Raw genomic sequence first — 20,378 nt, 5'->3', positions numbered from 1 at the left:
TGTCAGCACTGGCTGTATAAACATTTTGTATGTAGTGTTCAAAGTATTCCTAGAGCATCCCCATTTCTTTCCTGCTAGTCTTTTTAGAAGGGAGAATCTTTTACGAGCTTTTTCAGAAATGTATTTCAAATGGTTGCTCCATGTTAACTTACTATCGAAAATAACTCCAAGATATTTGGATTCATAAGTCCTAGGAAGGTGTTGGCCATTGTATTGGATATTGAATTCTCTTTGTTAAAATATTTATTCAATTATCCGGCAAAATCTCATCCGGAACTTGCCTGGTTTATTGGTGCCAGTTAATAGGGAATCTACTGTATTTTTAAAAGAGGACGTCTACAACGAGAAATTATATCTAATGCGTCTCATGTAGTCAATATTGCTTTCCTTTTTATATTAATTATATCCAATGGTGATTGTCCTGATGCAGATTTGAAGTGGTATCTACTGCTCTTTTGGCTATGCACGTATGTTTCTGTTCTTGTAGCATAATTTCTGTGTAGCTTTATTCCTTTTGTAGTTCTCTCAGAGCTGCAAATATGCTTGATGATGTTTGTCATCAGAAAGTTGGAATTGTTATGCCAGCCCTCACTGATGTTATTAGTGCGATGATCATTTGTTGATTACTTTCATACTGATTCCACAAATTGGGTGAATAAGTCAGAGACCTGGCACATTGCCTATCTCTTGCTCTTTGACCAGAAATATAATTAATGTCAAAGTTCTGTTCATGATTGGAAGAATGGTGTTTAGTGCATCAACCTTAAGTTCATCAAAACAGTCATGCACGTCACTTACTGGAACAAAAGCGAGAACTAAAAGCAAATGAAGAGTACAGGGGAAAAACAAAGTCACAGTCCTCTTAAGGGTGATGTCATCTTCTAATTCATTATATCACTGCAAAATTTATTGCTGTTCCTAATGAAAAAGTAGGAAAGGATGACTGTGATGAAAGGTGATAATTCTCCTTTACCAGTTTTGATAAGAAAAACACCAGAAGTCTGTAGGAAATTTAGAAATCTCACTATTCGTGAGCTGCCACAAGGGGCAAAGAGTACTTAACCATATAAATGTTTACAAGTTCAGTGAACCATTAATTTTGTTTTGACAATGAAACTCCTACAAGTACATAGTTGCAAATACATTTTGTGAATGGTGGAAATATACCTAGTTTTAGAGGGGTAAGTGTTACAAAAAAGTAAAGAATGCTAATGAACTTTAGAACCTAGTTTTAGAGAGGTAAGTGTTACAAAAAAGTAAAGAATGCTAATGAACTTGGTTTCATTTCGAATATAGGTGATGCTTCAGGAGAGCAATTGATCCTTTCAATGCAGCTAAAGTTACAATCGGAATAATAAATGTAGGTATTCCAAGCCCCTTAAACACATCTTTCATTAAGAGAGTAGCAGTACCTCTTGCTCCAACCAGAAGTCTGATTACTTCAAGCTCTTCTAGCTAGTACTTTTGGAGGTAATATGGAATGGTGGGATTGTAGATATTCTTTTTTTTCTTATCCATTTCTGCTGGCTGTTCCTCATTCGTTTCGAAACGCACATTGGAATCAATTATGAATCCAGATCTTGTAGATTCTTTGAAAGCTATTATATCTATGTGCCGTGTACTGCCAGTGATGGAGAGACCATGTACTTCTTCAAAGGTGTTGTAATCTGCATCTTTAAGGGCAGTGGCTATAAGTGATCATACTTGGTGGTGTCTAGCATTTCGCAGACCTTCGCCATGTGGATATACTGAATTAGATGATATCACCCTTATGAGACACTTGACTGTTTTTCCCTCGTTCTCTTCATAAGTGAATAGATTTTTAACCTATCTTGGTCACTGTATTGTTGTTGCAGCCCTTCTGCCTGCAATTGTATATATACGACTGAGATAAATGGAAAAAGCAGTGAAGATATTCTTGCCACATTGAGCACCGATGGAGCGCTATTTATTATCCCTTTTTCAAAATCACACATTACTCGTTTTAGGCGATGATGTGGAAATAGAAGTAATATTGATGAACATTACTGGGCACAGCCTATTGTTCTGTTTGATTCACATAGCTACTAATTCATACTATAGTAGTAGATCAATTACTTCACTAAACTTTTTATTCTACGAAATATTCACCATTTAATAGACCAAAACAGGCGATGACTTCACCATGGAATAAAATTCTAGTTATTAAATGACTGGCTATCTTGTCAATGGATGGCTACCACAATATAAATTAAACACAAAATTACAATAACCAGTTTTATTTATTCTCTTACTGTTTAGTAACATGTATGTAATACAACACTTCTCTCTCTTGACTAAGAATCTAGCATAAAGAGTTTACATTATCACATTCAATAGTATGGAACATCAAAATCTCTGGCAACTGCCATTTTTTAAGTCTTAAAAATACTCTTGTGTTAAAATTAAAAATTCAACATTGAACATACTCTGTAAATATATTCAGGTTACAAGGCTTGAACATCTTCGGTATCAGTCAATAAAGCTGTGTGCATAAAAATTCTTCAATGTCGGCATAATCAAATCACAACTCTTAGCTTTTAGAGTGTGAGTAAAATTTACATGAGACTAATGCCATACTTGCCATCTTTGGCTCATTTGCAAAGCAATGTGCATAGGAATTCTTTGATGCTAACATAATCGTATCAGAAACAAAACCTTCAATGTAATTTCAGACTTATTTTGACATCTTTCATCAGCTCCAATACCAAACTTAAAATAAAAGATTTACTGGTATGCAAATTAATATACCAGACTATAACACAAACAGTGCACTATATTAAAAACATGAATGAAGAGATTGTGTTACTAACAGGGAAAACTTTACGCATTATATTAAGTACAAAATACATACAAGATCCTACTTTATAGTGCTGGCAAAAGTAAATTAACTACATTTCTTTGAAAACATAAAGGCAACTGACGAATAACATCATTGCATATTTCTAGCATTATTATGCTCTATGTTAATATATATATGCCAACTATCAATGCAGAAAAAAAAAACTAGGAAGAAACACATAAAGTATATAGGAAATACACTCTTGCTGTTCTCAGGTGCAAAATACAGTGTATATGAATAGGTTATTCAGCCATTATACTTGTCATTAGATTAATAAGTTGCAAAACAGATCACTGATTTACAGAATTGGCAATAATTTGCAGATTTAGTAGGCCTTAGGTACTGTAAATATCAGTGCATTGAAGTACATCTTCATTTTCATCTCAAACTTATTCCGAATTTGAAGCACATTTGTGGAATAAACGTTTCATAAATCTATATCTTATCCACGGTAACATGAAGTATGCTTAATACCTGAGTACCTAACCTACAATTCCATCATAAGTATTTCTCTTCTTTGAATTACTACGTAGAAATCTAAAAGCTCAAGTATGATGAACATGAAGGATCAAAAGTTCTGTTACTATCTGATTAATCTTCTAGCCAATATTAAACTATTATACCAGGTACAGCAAACAAATGACAGGAGAAGTATATGAGATCCATAAATTTTATTTCAGAGTGACCCTCTCTGTCATGGATGGACTTTATTTACCAATACTGAGCACAAGTTGAGAACTGGGAAGTTGTGTACAAAGATGTGTATTTGTGAAATGTTTTAAGGGTCTATACACATACCGAGAGAAATATCACTAGTTACACATCAGAGTACAATTTCTGACAAATTACGAATGAACACATTTCACTTGGTCAATGTAATGTATCCAAATAAAGAATGGGAAAAAAAAGACTAGATAAATATATATAAGAATATGAAATACATTAACTTGAGCGCATCATTCAACATTGAGAAACATTTGCTATTCACTATTCTTGATTTAACAATTGCATATCTATCACGTTAAGTTTTAACCTTTTACTGTACGTACCAAATTAAATCCAATTACAAGATGATATAACTATGATTTTCAGTCTAAGGCTGAGATGAAATTGAAACTGTATGTATAGTAAGTATGTTGATGAGATTCCCTGTGTTCTTATTTTTCATAATCTAAAGTTGTTCTTCTTGCAGCTTATGTATTCATCATGAATTAAAGGTGGTGAAAAGAAAATTACACAGTTTCATATTCTTTGCGGATTGATTTGGCCAAGCAGCAGGCAAAGATAACTCCAATAAGCTGAAATCAGAAAGAAAAACAAAAATTACTTCAGTACACATGAAAACAAATCTAAAACACATTAGGAAGGAGAAGAAGATATTTTATTGAAACAGCAGTGGCAGTAGTAATTATTGTTATTATTATTTCTACAACTGTAGCTGTGAACAGTGCAGGTGCTTCCAACCCAAATGGTGTGAAGTTTAATCTTAGAATGTCGGCTTTCACGGCCAGCGTTGATAGGATGTGTATTTTCCGGGCTAGAGGGCCATGGTCTGTTGGTGTTACAACCAAACGTTCCACTACTCCGGTGGACATCTTAGTGGCATGGTACACGTGTGCTGAGAGATCTGCTGTGTGTATCAGGAACTGGCATTGAGACTGGTAGCACGTCGATATTTATGCCACATTACATCGGGAAGCTATTGAAATACATAAACACAAAAACAATTTTAACCGTAAGGAGGAAGGACTCAAGGTCAACAAAGCTTGGTATCCGGCCCTCAGAAGCACACACATCAAACCCTTTCTCCGACAATTAGACACTATGACAAACAATCAGAACACTGAAGCCACTGGTGCGGACCGTGGCGACAACGATAAGCAACAATAATCCCACACCTTAAATATCAACGTCCTACCAGTGTCAATGTCAGTTCCTGATACACACAGCAGATCTCTCAGCACACGTGTACTACGCCACTGAAGATGTCCACCAGAGTACTGGACAAAACATTTGGTTGTAACACCGACAGACCACGGCCCTCTAGCCCGGAAAATACGCATCTGGTCTGAAGTTTGATCGTCAACTACTTGACAAACTCAGCACTGTTTTAAAGATGCTCATCCGTCAACAATGACAAAATACAAAACAAAATACATGATTACATGATTATTTAAAATAAAACACATCACTCACTTTGGTTAATTTCTCTTAAGAGGAATGCCGAAGGTCTCTTTCATCCATACTTATTAATTCAATAAATTTTTATTGCAAGTTTACTCAATGAAGCAACAGGGCAAACTAAATAATATAACAATGGATGCTTGAATTACTTTTCTTAATTCTTTTCATTTAGAATGAATTACTCCCGACTCATTAATATTATTAATATAGTTATATTAGAGAGCAAGTAACACTCCTTTCTCACTCACTGTTTTTCAAGTCATGAAAAAGCACAGTCATAATTTTAATGAGGGTGCATAAAACTTAACTACTGATGCTCAATTTCTTGAGTAAGAGAGGAGGACCTTCATCCATGATGGCCTAGAGATGTAATATCTTAAGATCTCCCAATGGGCGAAGACAAAGTTTGGTCAATATCTCTATCCATTCAGAGTTAAGGGAATGTCAGGTCTACAAAAATGTAATGACCTTCTATTATTATTAATTTTAACATCAGTTTATAAATTTTCTGAATGTTGTTGTTTTCTAACGCCAGGCGTTTGACAATAAAGTCATTTGACCTCTTGCACTCCAATATTTTTCAAAGATATTATCATGACCAGCCACTGAAGCACAGATTTTGAGGTGTTCTGAATCCATTTCTTGGTTTGAGTTGCACAATGGGCAGTTAGGGGACTGATATATTCCAATTCTATGCAGGTGTTTGGCCAAACAATCATGGCCTGTTGCCAATCTAAATGCAGCTACAGACGATTTTCGTGGTAAATCGGGAATTAACTGTGGATTTTGATGCAGAGAGTTCCATTTTTTCCCTTGGGATTGTGTTATCAAATTTTGTTTGTTGAAGTCTAAGTATGTAGATTTAATAAATCTTTTCACAGAGTAATACGTAGATTTAGTAACAGGTCTGTAAGTAGCAGTGCTGTCCTTCTTTGCTAAAGCATTCACATTCTCGTTTCCCAAGATTCCACAATGGGATGGTATCCATTGGAATACAATTCTTTTATTGAGTGATATTAATTGAGAGAGCATTTTAGTTATTTCTGCCGTTTGAGTTGAAGGTGTGTGTTTAGAGACTATTGATAGAATAGCTGCTTTGGAGTCTGACAATATAACTGCATTCCTAAATTTACTGATGTGGCATAGAAGATTCCTGAGACTTTCCCTTATTGCAATGATTTCACCATCAAAACTTGTTGTTCCATATCCAAGAGATCTATAAAGTGAGAAGAGACAGCACGTAACACCTGCACCGGCACCTTGTTCTCTGGAGATCAAGGATCCGTCAGTGTATAAATGAAGCCAGTTTTGTGGAGGGTACCTAATATTAATTGTCTCTAAAGACAATTGTTTCAGTATTTCAGTGTTTACTTCTGATTTCAGTATTCCTTCTGTTAAATTTAGATTATATTCTATATTTAAGAGTTAAAGGGTTTGGTTTAATTTGTAAGTTTTCTTTTAAATTCGGGATATTGATTTTCTGTTTTAATTCTTGAACAATGGATATGAAACTTTTTTGAGTCTTCAATCTACAGAGAGGACTCTATGAATGCCAATTGTTTCCTGGTAATCTGATAAGTTTTTCATATTGAATCAGTGCTTTTTCTTCTGTTGTCATTTTGATGCTGTTAATATTAGTGAGGAATCTCATAGAATCTATTGGAGTTGTTTTGATTCCACCAGTAATGAGTCCAAGAGCTTGGTTTTGAACATATTCTATGTCGTTTATGAAAGGTGAAGTAATTAAAATTTCTCAGCAGAAATTTTCTGAATGTATGCATTACAGATAAGTAATTGTACTGAAAAGATAATATAAACAGGCAGTGTTCACATTTGAGAATTAGCACCTTAAGTAACTCCTTATCCTTTGGGCTGAGGATTTAAAATTTCCAGTTAATCAGAGCTCTCTGAAAACAAAGTTTCACCGTATATCTTCTACAAAACGTTTGGTGCTTCTAAAAATCAACTGTAAAAGCTACACTGCTAAGGACTGCAGTAATAAAAGACTGAATTCCTGTGTCCTCATATTAAGGTACTGTTTAAAATAAGAGATTTACTCACCTGAATGCAAGCAACACCAATACCAACGCCACCAAGGAGAAGAGCATAATTTTGCACTTCATTCCGGAGAATGCTCACACAACCTTGTTGATAAGGATTAGTGAGAATGGTGCATGCAGGATCATGTGGACAGCAAGTTTCTGGCAAGCTATCATTGTGAAACACATTTACCCAGTCCCGAGGATCATTGGCACCGCAACAATGAAGCTAAAACAAAAGAAAACATGAACATTTTCAGAACTACAAACACTCAATTTGAACAAGCAACTATGCCAGTAATGCAACAACAGAGACGATCCTAAATGTAATTGAGTTCAAGTTTTGGCGGGGCTAGTACAGAACCACAGTGAATTTAGTGTGAATTGTTTAAAGGCAGAGTGGTTCCCTATATTTAATTTGGACAGTGAGAGGGGCTTTTTTGCGAATACGAAAATACTCTTTGTGCAGATAGTGTAGAAAACATGCTTAGTTCATATTTTGGTGATGCTAATATGTGTAAACAAAATACAAAGAAAGTAACAAAAGTTTTATACTAAACACAACATTATACATTTAATTGACAACTTATTAATGAATTGCCCACCAAAATCATCCATTTATTTCACCAAAAACTACAGTCCCTAGAAATCTGTTACCAGTTGTATAAATAGTTCTTTTTTTCGAGTCATTCGGCCATCGTCAGTTTTCAAAATGTATGGTGGCAGGTTTAACACCGAAATCACCCATTTTATTTCACCAAAAGATAGTCCCTAAAAATTGATTACTGTTTGTGTAAATAGTTCTTTATTTACAGTCGTTATTTGGCCATCATCAATCTGTTCTCATGCTACATCAAACTATAATCTTTTCACTGCACACAAGACATGAGAGGGTTTTCTGCTGTTCAGTGTCAAAAATTTTCGTTTGTTAAAAAACCCGTCAATTGGCGTCATCATTAATCTAGCTAAAGTGATTAAAGAAAAGTGAGATTTTTCTTTGCCTTATCCACTACTGCTTGTTGTATTGACTCAACTGTAAACCAACTGAATACTGTACAGATGAAAGTGGAAATTCAAATGCAAGATTCTATGCAGCCATGAGATTTTCAGCATATGGGCATGTTGCTATGCTGAATGTTTTGGACTCTACTGTAGAATAACTCATCTCAGTTTTTGAACACAAGTGTTATTTAGAAATTTCCAATTGTATGCCATTGTTTTGCACATTCATTTATTGTGATGGGCGATGGATTGATTTCCTGACGTCGAGCTGGTTGGCGTAATTGGTATAGCACTGGCCTTCTATGCCCAAGGTTGCGGGTTCGATCTCGGGCCAGGTCGATGGCATTTAAGTGTGCTTAAATGCGACAGGCTCATGTCAGTTGATTTAATAGCATGTAAAAGAACTCCTGCAGGACAAAATTCTGGCACACAAGTGACATTGATATAACCTTGGCAGTTGCGAGCATTGTTAAATAAAACATAACATTTAACATTGATTTTCTGGCAATGCTGGTCACCAAACTGCTATCTAAGGGCACACTGCAGAACACAATTTGTATTGTGCATTGTAGCACTGGCCAACAATCAATGACTGATAATATCCATGGTCACAATGCATTCACTGCAAGTTCATTTCAGTTCCAATTTCCAATTATTATAAAAGAGTGTTGGCAACTCAGAATTGAGCAGTCAAAATGTCCCATTTTATATGACCCAGTACAAAAATCTCGCACCACAATAATTGCACTGTTAAGGTAAGCGTTCACTACATCGTATCGCACGCATCGGATGAATCGCACAGATCGGAAAAAGACTATCTTTGCTGTAATTGTTATGTAACCGCGTTCACTACATCGTATCGGACGCATCGCCTTGCGGCAAATCTGTCCACGTTTCTCGGATGGGCAACTTTTCCAATGCGTGCGATCATGGCCTTCTTTAATAAATCAATTTTAATTGGTCAACTGTTACTATTATGTTGTGCCATGTTCAGTGTCGCGCCAAAATGGCAGACGGAAAACTTATTTCGCATGTAGAAAATTGCGAAAAATTATATAATTTGAGGCGTTCCCATTACAGTAATCAAGTCGTTTCTTGCAAATATATTATGTAACCAATATTTCTTTCGTTTCTTCCTCTTCAATTAAGACACATGAAGCAATTACAAATTCTTATTTGCTAACAGACGTAATTAATAGACCTAACCTCAACTCCTTTGCTTTCAGTAATGTCAATATCGTACGACGTCATGTTTTAAACATCTGATAGGGGAATCCAATGACGCGATGAGGTGAAGCCGTTACAGTGAATGCACTGCACTTAAAATATCCATTGTGTGCGATTCGTATGCGGAGTGCGATACGATGTAGTGAATGCTTACCTTTACAACTGCATACTATAATAAAGTGCATGGTTCAAACAACTATTACATTATTCAAGTATTCAGTTCAAACTTGTTGTACGATGTTGGACCTTATATAATAAATGATTAACTGCTCCTATACGTATCACCACAATAATAAATGCAACAATCATTAGGCATCTTTACTGATTTACTTACATCATGCTGCATGATGTCCCAAGTCTTCTTCACTTCATTATTGGTGGTATATGATGCCATAGAACCACTCACGGTTTTGTTCAGCATCTCCTCGACATCATCTTGCAACACATAACCTGTGATACCACCAGCTAGTTCTATTCCAAAGATGACCAGAAGTAGAGCTGCAAACTACGAGAAAAATAACAGGATTAGCTAGACCCTTTAACTATAAAATGTAAGGTATGTGGTTTGAACTGCAGGGTTAAATCAAATTTATTACTCTTACTTATCCTGTCAGTACTACTACTGCATTTTTCCAGTGTAATATCCACTTCATTACGATGTTATGGAAAATAGCTTATGAGAGCTTTATTCAGAATAATTTTGATATTGCTTTGTTAAAGACATATACAGAGAAAGAGAAAACCAACACTGCATGATGTTTTAACTATCCAAAAGCTTCTTATTGCTTAGAACTCTTGGAGTTGCTGTTGTGACAGGTTTATCATTTCTTGATTGAATATACAGTATATTTATTCTAGCAGTACCTGATTACACATGCAGAATGCAAGTGTCTTTGAAAATTAAAGTTATGAGAAACAAGACAAGGAAACTAAAACAAGAATCAATTCAGGAAAGTCAACCATATTTACCCTAAATGGGGTTTTATGGGACAAGAATGTTACAAAAGAAAAACTAAAATTTCTTAACACCACACTGGTAGTTAAAACATATTGTGACTTATGGCTCCGAGACATGAACTTGGAATTCTCAATTAAAAGCAAAATTACTGGCAGCAGAAATGGGCCTTTGGAGAAGTTCTACAAAGATACCATGAGAGAAAATTAGAAACTAAATTACTAGAGAAAAATGTATGTTCAGAGTACAATTTTGGATTTCATAAAACAAAAACAATTGGAATGTTACTGAGAGGATGACAGATGAAAAAATACCGAAAAGAATATTACAATGGAACTACGCAGAAGAGAAAAAACGAAGACCACCTGTTACTTGGATATAAAACAAACACAACAATGGCAAAATGAAATACTGATGACAATTTATGAATAGATAGACGAGAATGGAGGGGAAAAAATAAGGAAATCCTGAATTTTGTGATCATAGGTTCCGGAAAAATGTGTATATTATATTGTATAGTTATCCTCTGATTGAGGTTCTGGCTGATATGTACATCTATTATCAGACAGTACATCTCACTTGACGGTATGTGTCAGAGGAAGAATTGTTTGTATACATCTAAAGTCTGACTAGTGTAATATGTAACTAGTTGGCGATGTATGCAATGGGGGGGGGGAGGAACCGGCCACCCTACCCCATTATCTCCTGGCCTAGTCGCCTCATAAGCGGTGTCTTCTTGGCATCACTTGTGAGGTTCAGACAGTTGACTAAACAACAACAACAACAACAACAACATACAGATATTGCATTGTCATAAGGCACATACAGAGAAAGAGAAAATATTGAACTGTTGTATGATGTTTTTTCTATTAAAGAGATTTTTACTGCTTTAGAACAAACCTTGGAGTTGTTAGTATAGCAAGTTTTGTCATTTCTTGATTGAACATATCATAGAAGTAAATACCGATGATAAATATATTACCTTGTCATAAGGCAAATACTGAGAATGAGAGAATGTTGAACTGGTGCATGATGTTTTTCCTATCAAAAGGCGTTTTATTGTTTTAAAACAAACTTTCGAATTGTTAGTGTGGCAGGTTTTGTTATTTCTTGATTGAATATAACATACCGTACATTTTATTCTAAAAGTAAATAACGATGATATATCTGTTGTAAGGAAAATACTAAGCTTTTTTACTGTTTTAGAATAGTTCTTGGAATTGTTGGTGCAACAGATGTCATTCCTTAATTGAATATAACAAATTCACCTAAGAAGGAAACAGATATAGTGCATAATTAACCAAGTCGTACTCAAGGCAAATTATCACATTGGGTATAATGCATTATGAATGTTGAATATCACTATACACAACACACGAGAAATGTCAGATCATTTGCATAACCTGTAAAATGAAAGAAATGGTAACACCAGCGATTAGGGATTATAAAGAATGGACACCGAGTGAATTTTCCTGTGTTTTGTTTCTCTGTGCGCCAGCGTTTAGTTCCACTTTCAAGCGCTAGAGGTTAGTGTAATCGAGCATATGCTAAGATAATAATTGAATATAGAGTTGAGACACAGGATCCAAACATCGCCTACCTTATTGCATAATCCAGTAACGCTTTGCTTCAAATAAATTCATGTTAACAGCTTTTCCTTATTTCTCAGTGACAAACTAGTTGTAATAATAATATTTTATATTTCAGACATAATAAGTTATATTATAAAATAATATAATACATTATAAAATTAAGTATCGAATTCGTTTAATATTTGTATATAATATAATATAGGTATATAGTTTTACTTCTCGTAAGAGTTTTGTTTTTCCATTTTCAGCGCTATCAAATCATTACATATTTTAATTGTTGTTGGTGTCAACGTCTCAACTCTTATCATAAAGGAACTCTAGAGTCTAGACATTACAGTTAATGACGGATTTATTATTTTATGGATCCAATTTATTTTATTTGAGTACATAATGTACCTAGATGTATTAATTATGTGTTATATTTCCGCTGTGTCGACTGCTAGCTGGTGTGATGTCAGCGCCAACTCTAGGGAGAAAGCAGAATCTCACGCTTTAGCTGGCTTGAAGGTCATTGAAATCAGTCCGGCTACATCAAAGGTACCAACGTGAAGTGTCCATTCTTTACAATCCCTATTCGCTGGTAACACTCTTTTTTCAGTGGTATGCCAAAGTTTCTGACAAGGTTACAATGGGTTTGGTGAGGGGTAGATAAGTGACAGGCCAAGGTCTGCAACAGATAGTACCGAAGTTTATGACAAACAGCCCTGAGGTCTGTGACATAGTCCCAATGTCCACCGTGATAAATTTACTTTACTCAGGCTACACTACTTGAAACGGACAGGGGGGGATTACTATTTCACAGAATACATACTGTATATCTTAGAGTGCTCTGTCATTGTCCAAACCATTTTAATGACTATGGATGTGCTACGAAGTGGTGTAGCTGTATGCAACCTTCACCACATTTTTGTATAGTACGGTACTGAATTATGCTTTTGTGTCAATGTCTTATCCATGATGTTGGCGACATGTGCAACAAATGATTTTGTTATTATGCCTATTGTTGATATGATCAGTATGATTAGGCCTTCACATTACCTACTTTTCCAGATGTTTAGATTTATTTCATTTTCATGAGCTTTTTAATTTCCTTTTGTGTGTATATAATTTGAACTTCGTGTTCAGTACTGCAATAGTTACCATAACTGGTATGTACGTTTTTGTTAATAAATGTAATGTTACATCTAGCCAATTCTGTATTTTATTATTATTATTCACCACCATTACATAGATTAAATTTAATTATCTTGACACATGGCACTGATATCACATTGCATACTTGACAAGATAGTCATCTGACAGCTTCCTACGAGTTGTTCAAGTTTATCGTATAACATTTCATGGCAGTAAATTTGTCTGCAAATAGCATTAAGTATGTTGTCTGTCTCTGCTTGTAGTAGGAGTTTGAGAAATGATTCTCTTTTATAGAACACACTAATGAACATTTTACGTTTTAATGTTCCGAAAACTGGAATATAACTTGTATAGCCTACGTCTTCCAGTTGGTTCAGTTTACATAATTATCGCAGGAAAGAAATCATAACTGCAATCTTGTATGTCAGTAACATAATAAGCTTCACATGGGAGTTGTCTAGTTTTTAAGTCTTATGAAAATGCCATCTGTTATCTTCAAAAGAACTTCGATTTCTCTTAAGACAATCCTATAGAGCAGTGGTTCCCAAACTTTTTGAAGGCACGACCCACTTTAGGGCGAGCCTTTTGTATGTAACCCCTACTAACGAACTGGTAGGATACTTAACCACATTCGAAGAATACAAATTCCTGTAAAGTCGAAAACAACGATAAATTTTACCCAAAATTAGTGAAAACAATTCAAAGATCGACCAAAAACTAGAAGAATATACCGCAACAGTGGCATGAAATTACATGAACATCATTTATTCGTATAGTAGCCTAGTTTGCAGATATTTTTTAACACTTAACAGTTTGAATAGTACGAGTTTGCAAGGCCAAAATGTAAACATAACCAGGGATAAAATCAAAGCCTTATTTATAAAGAAACTTCAATTCTGGTCTACATCACTTAACAAAAAAAAAAATCTCATTCATTCTACTGGATTAAAGAACTCGTGAAAAATTTAGCTATGTATGATACGATATATGCAATTAAGTTTGCACAATTCTAAACAACAGATTTTTTAAATATTTTCCGGCAGACACTCAAAAGAATACGACAGTCACGGATGAATACTAAATCCATTTATTATAACCTACAGTAGCTAGAGGGTGGGGGGGGGGGGGAGGAAATATTAAATATGTTACATAAAAATATGTATTGATGGAATATTGAAACTAGGCTTTTTCGCGGAGTACAGACTAGTTGCCAGTTGTGGAATACCTCGAACTTGCAAAAGAAGCTTTTAAATTTTCGATAATATTTGCAACCTCATATTTATGCAAAATAAGCTTCTCGCCTATGATTGCCATCAAAACAATGACGAGAAATGTCATTGAACTTGAAAGTGTTATCAATGTAGTGTATCAAGTACAGAGTCCAGATTTAAGAGCTACTTTCTGAAAAACAGACACATTTGTCACATTAATAGTTATTTTTACATCACATAATCCTTTTGTATGAGGTCTTGCCCACCTCATTGAATACTATACGGCTAGTATGAAATAGCCAATATGTATTATTACTATTTAATACGAGAAAAATTCGTACCGGCACCGGGAATCGAACCCAGGACCTCTCAGCTCTGTGCGCTGAGCGCTCTTTCCAACTGAGCTATGCTGGGACACGATCCATGGCGCCGGCCGAACTCCTGTTTAACTGTTAGCAATTGTCACGAACTGATGTTGAATATGGCCACAAAGTCATTTAAATATGCGCTCCTGCATATATGACTTGTATCGTCTCAAATGCAGGTAGTAAGGCCGTAAAAGCATTACGAGAGGGGTTCGGCCGGCGCCGTGGATCGTGTCCCGGCATAGCTCAGTTGGAAAGAGCGCTCAGCGAGCAGAGCTGAGAGGTCCTGGGTTTGATTCCCGGTGCCGGTACGAATTTTTCTCGTATTAAATAGTAATAAGTTATTTTTTACTTTAACTTAGTGTATAACTACTGAAACTTTTCTATTACGTTGCATATCCGCGACCACCTCAGTCCTTTACACGACCCCCACTTTGGAAACCACTGCTCTAGAGAAACTTGAGTCATTATCATAAAAAGGAAAGAGTTAAATTTCTTTCAAAAACATTCAAGAAACTGCTTCTGCAGGGAGTTAAGTGTCAATTTTAATCTCTGTTTATAGACTATACCGGTACTGTCTTAAGAAACATGACGATGAGAGTTTTAAAAGGAAAAGGGGTCAACAAGGGTGTGTGCCTGAAGCTAGTGGGGATTTTTAAGCAGTGCAGGCTGCCTGTTTTGGCAGAGGTAGGTGTTATGTGGCTTAGCTATACCACCCTCTAATGCCTATGGAGAGAGAGTTCTCTCACATAACTTCAAAATGGACTAACATCAGCAACATGTGTTCTGCTGACTTGATCAGGGGAGAACTTCTCGTCGATATGAACTTTAATATGACTTGTTCAGAGTTTGTATACAAGTTAAAAAATAATAAACATTAATTATGATATATGTAATTAGGTGCCAGACTGCCATCTTCCCGCAACAGAGGAAGATGACCTGGCTGATGCTTAGGCCTACTACGTAATTACCAGGGATTTTTTTGGAGATGCAGTTGATAGTAGATATAAGGCATAACAAAAGCCTAGATAATTATGTAGATAGGTAGGCCTACAGCCAAGTGGCCGAGGTATGTGACCAGATTAGTGGGGTTACCAAGCTTTTGTTACAGCCTTGGTACGTCTGGAGGGTAAGCGGGGACGTTATAGATACAACTTTTACACATTGAGAAATATTTACAATAATATAATGTGTTAAGCCTACTTATATTAAAGAAGGAAACGTCCCATTTTAAGTAAAAAAAAAATTATATTACATTTTGAGTCTGTGGAAATAGTATGTGATGAGACCTCTAGGTAATATAAAACAAAGAAAAGGACGTGACTTACTGTCATAATCATGCAGTGATTTTCCTTGATGGCTCCACAGCATCCAAAAAATGCAACTATAAAGACAATAATTCCAACAACAATGAGTAAGATCGGCCCGATAAAAAACTTTCCATGTATGAAGTCTGAATAATTGACGTAGAAATCTTGAATTATGGCACCAATTGCCAGAATCGCAATGCCAGATATCTGAAACGAAAACACAAAAATACAGTACATAATTTACAATACAGCATGAACAGGGTGCTTATTCGTTATTTACAGTATATAACACTTATACATACCGCAAAGACAAGATTAAAAACAAATAGCAGGTATTTGACACAGGTCATACCACCGGATACCATCTTCGTATTGTATTACTTTAGTACTATACACCTGAAATGTTAAGAAAAGATATAATTACAAACACAAAATGCTTCACTCCTCTGTGAAGAGAACAAATGTTACACATCAGATACAACTCCAGGTCATATCCCAATTTGCGCAGCTTTCCGGCATTCACAATAAATACCCAACACAATACTTCCACGAAAACACGTACTGTTTCACATCAGATGACGAATAATGAGATTCTTGACGTTTGTATCAATGCGCAAGCAACGCCGATGTCAGCCGATGTACGCCCCGTACGCTGACGTAAGAGATATGGTTGAAGTGAGTACTATATTTGCGAGTAAAAGGACTATTTCAGACTACAGAGTCTTTTTCTAGAAGCATTTCGCGAATTTTTTTGACGCTGTCACTTTAATTTATACTTATATAAATAGTAATTCACTCAATGATGGTCGCTTTATGCGTTTTGAGTTTTAATATTCGCTTGCGCAACAAAGTGCAAGCATGATCACATTCGTAAACATTACGGCATGTGAAGATGACTCATCTAATGCCGCGAGAATTGAAGACTTTCCCATTGAACATTTCCGATATGACTAATTTCCCAAATAAACACTTAACGTTACTGGCCAACAAGTCTTTCGTTTTACGCAGAGGCGTCATTTAGTGGGAGCAGGGTAGGACAATTATTATTATCCCCCCCCCCCAGCGTTAAGATAAAAGAAATAATAATTGAGAAGTACATTAAAGAAAAAATATGAGAACTGTACCTTTAATTTTAAAATATCCACGTTTATAAACGCTTAGAAAATAAAAGACAAGATTTGTTTGGAACAAATTCATGAAATTGTTTGTGATAATGGCATATCATCTGGTAATGGCTTGTACACCAGAAAATCTGGTGTTATAATCCATCGCATAATTAAACATTAATATTTTTAACAAATAAAATAAATTTATGAAGTCTACAGCCATAGTCCTAGACAACGTGCTTTTTACTATCATTTGGAGTAGACTTTATATGCAACCAAACCCAAGTCTTTCGGAATTCATACGCTTAGGAAGTATGGAGTGGAATTTACAGGTAGTGTTTCTGCATTAATTTCTACATTTCTAAACCGAAAATTTTGCTACATGACAAAAGAAATTTTTAGACTCCCTGCTTTTAATAGAATGTAGGCAAATAAAATCGGAAATTGTAGATAGGCTAATTTGGTAAAATCCAAGCTCTAGTCGCTATTTTCCTGGACCAATTAGAGAACGATGACGCAATATATGACGTCACGCAGGATGCTATTACTTGAAAATATGAATTAATTCGACACCCTCACTACTCCCTCTTTTCCTTCTCCCACCCTACATCACTTCACTACTCTCCTCTTTTTCATATATGTATCTTTTTCTATTTCTATCTTTCACCATTTACCTACTTTATTCTACAAACCACTTCATATTAAATTGAAATACTCAACTTACCTTCGAATACGCCGAGATTTGCTCCCTAGGACTTTTCGTGTAGTAAACCACCATTATAGCCATTATGCTACGAATTCGTTGATAAACAACCCCTTAAAAATTATAATGAGACACAATTAACATAAAATACTTCCAAACGTATTAAATATATAACTCCATTATTATATAATCAAACTGAATTCATTAGTTTGCTACTAACTTTCTTACATTAAATATAACAAATATATCACAAACTATTTAACGTGCATTATATAAAAAAGTAATATAAATATCCGAAAGATGACGTTACTCTACTTGTCCACTATCAATTGTCTTATTATACGTATATTAAATAGATTCACTTTTGACTATTCCCTTTAGTATTCTATTAATCTTACGATGGCTAGTGCATCAAATATACATGTACCTGAAGCATCACAGAAGACCATACATAAACTTTCGCGAATTATGCAAAACCATCGACACAGATAACGAAAGTAGTGTAAATTGGTGCATCGAACAAGGATTAATTCCAGATAAAACACCAAAAACTTGTACTAATTGTGGTGCTGCAGAAAAAGTAATATGGCAAGTAAGATCTAAATATAAAATTTTTCCATACTGCCTTAAATGTAAGCAGTGTAAAACAGAGTGTATAATAACAACAAACACGTGGTTCGAAAACTGTAAAATCAGCATCTTTCGAAGTTTAGCGTTAGTTTACTTTTGGTGAAAGGGTGTACAAAACAAGCTGATCAAATGTTCCTCGACTTCATAAACAACATAAAAAAAGCATACCTGGGCTATGGACAAACACCATTAACACCCAGAACTTACACCAATACAGAACAACACTGAGGTAAGTTAAATTGTCAAAATTTTATGAAAACAATTTTTGTACTTGCAATATACGTGACGTCCTATAAGCCTCTTACGTCATACAACTTATTGAGCGGGAAAAAAACGATTCCATCTTGGATTCTACCACTAATTTTTATGATTCAACAAACTGTATACCAATCACATCATCATCATCATCATCTTCACTTCATGGTTTAGGCTTAGTGCCTGTTCCGTCTTCACATTTTATTCAGTTCCACCTCTTCCTAGGACGTCCGACATCTCTTTTGCCTTTAGGTTGGTATTGTTGTATCAGTGCTGGAATTCTTTCATTATCCATTCGAGACAGGTGTTCTTTCCACTTTCCTTTATAATCTTCAACTTTATCGTTTATGTTGTATATATTTAATTCTTTACGGATATCCTCATTTCTTATCAGATCCCTTCTTGTACATCCCTTTACTCTGCGAAGAAACCTCATCTCTGCAGCCTGTAATTTACTTTTATCTCGTTCTTTAATTATCCATGATTCGCTTCCATATGTCAACACAGGTACTGCCATAGTTTTATAGAACTTTAGTTTTGTTTCTTTTCTAGTTTTATTTTTTAGTGTTCTATTTATTGTTCCGCATATCCACTGAAATTTGCTTATTTTGTTGTTAATATCTCTATCTACATCATAAGTTATGTTACAACCTAAATAATCAAAATGAGATACTTGTTCTATGGGCTTATTATCAACTATTATTTTTGTACGAATTGGAAATTTACCACTGTGGGCCATTACTTTAGTTTTATGAGTTGATATGCTCAAATTATAGTCTTCTTTTCCTAGTAGGTGTAGTTTGTGAATGGCATATTGCAATTTTTCTTCACTGTCTTGTATTAATGTTACATCATCGGCAAACATTAGAATATTTAAAAATGTATCTTTACTAATCTTTATACCTGGATTCACCTCCATTTTCCATTTTTTAATTAAGTCATCTAGATATATGTTGAAGAGACTAGGTGATAGGCTACAACCTTGTCTGAGTCCTTGATTTATTCTTATTTCTTCTGTTTTCGATGTTCCTGTGTTTATTATTATCTTTGTATCTGTGTAGAGGCATTTTATTATTTCTATCAAATGTGGAGGGTAACCTTTATTATACATTATTTGCCATAATATGGATCGTTCTACACAATCAAAAGCTTTATCGAAGTCAACGAAAGCTATGTGCGTTTCTAGATTGACTTCTCGTCGTTTCTCTAAAATTCTTTTTATACTAAAAATATTGTCACTGCATGAGCGCCCTTTTCTAAAACCCATCTGCTCTTCTTCTAGATTCACTTCAGATATCATTTTTAGGCGATTATTAATTATTTTAGTATATATTTTATAAGTAGTATTTAAAAGGCTTATTCCTCTGTAGTTTTTACAATTATTTCTTTCTCCTTTTTTAAAAAGTGAAATTACTTCTGCTACTTTCCAAGTCTTGGGAATTGTGTAACTTCTCCAGCATTCATTTAGTAAAAGTAGTAGTCTCAAATGTAGGATTAAACCTCCATATTTCAATAATTCAGTGTTTATGCCATCGGGTCCACAAGCCTTTCTATTTTTCATATTGCCTAGTGCTGTTTTCAGTTCTTCTAATGTAATTGGATCGACCGAAGTATCATAGCTAGGTGTATTTTCTTCTATTTCCATTCCTGATTTTTCGTTGCACCACAATGATCTATAATGTCGCTTCCACTGCTCTTTGTCTATTACATTTATATTTGCTGTATCTCTTTCTGATTGATTGAGATGCTTCATAATTTTATAAGACATAGTTTGTCGACCATGTACATCATTTTCAACCTGTGTT

At 35.0% G+C, this 20,378-nt stretch overlaps 1 protein-coding gene across 3 annotated transcripts; it reads right to left on the bottom strand.

The window, feature by feature from the left end:
* Positions 1 to 2,242: 2,242 nt before the first annotated feature.
* Positions 2,243 to 16,569, bottom strand: LOC138714776 (CD63 antigen-like). 3 transcript variants are annotated; one of them, XM_069846891.1, is made up of 6 exons: positions 16,442 to 16,569; positions 16,182 to 16,275; positions 15,898 to 16,086; positions 9,647 to 9,817; positions 7,106 to 7,312; positions 2,243 to 4,158 (listed from the first exon to the last, which is right to left on the bottom strand). In XM_069846891.1, the coding sequence occupies exons 2-6, from the start codon at positions 16,242 to 16,244 to the stop codon at positions 4,093 to 4,095; spliced, it is 696 nt and encodes a 231-aa protein (XP_069702992.1). In that variant the 5' UTR covers positions 16,245 to 16,275; positions 16,442 to 16,569; the 3' UTR covers positions 2,243 to 4,092. The 3 variants fall into 3 exon arrangements, with proteins under 3 accessions (XP_069702992.1, XP_069702991.1, XP_069702993.1); XM_069846890.1 differs by having other exon boundaries at positions 16,412 to 16,523; XM_069846892.1 differs by lacking the exon at positions 16,442 to 16,569 and adding an exon at positions 16,362 to 16,380.
* Between the last annotated feature and the right edge of the window lie 3,809 nt (positions 16,570 to 20,378).

This window comes from Periplaneta americana, chromosome 15 (genome assembly GCF_040183065.1).
Source record: "Periplaneta americana isolate PAMFEO1 chromosome 15, P.americana_PAMFEO1_priV1, whole genome shotgun sequence".
NCBI lineage: Eukaryota > Metazoa > Arthropoda > Insecta > Blattodea > Blattidae > Periplaneta > Periplaneta americana.
Note: the sequence above shows the minus strand (reverse complement) of the source record. Positions and strands in the feature narration are given on the sequence as shown.

Coding starts and splice junctions, on each gene's coding strand:
- LOC138714776 (XM_069846891.1), bottom strand. CDS start 16,244: ATGGTATCCGGTGGTATGACCTGTGTCAAATACCTGCTATTTGTTTTT. Junction 7,313..9,646: donor GGGACATCATGCAGCATGAT/GTAAGTAAATCA, acceptor CTTTTGTTTTAG/CTTCATTGTTGCGGTGCCAA. Junction 4,159..7,105: donor TTGGTGTTGCTTGCATTCAG/GTGAGTAAATCT, acceptor TTCTGATTTCAG/CTTATTGGAGTTATCTTTGC.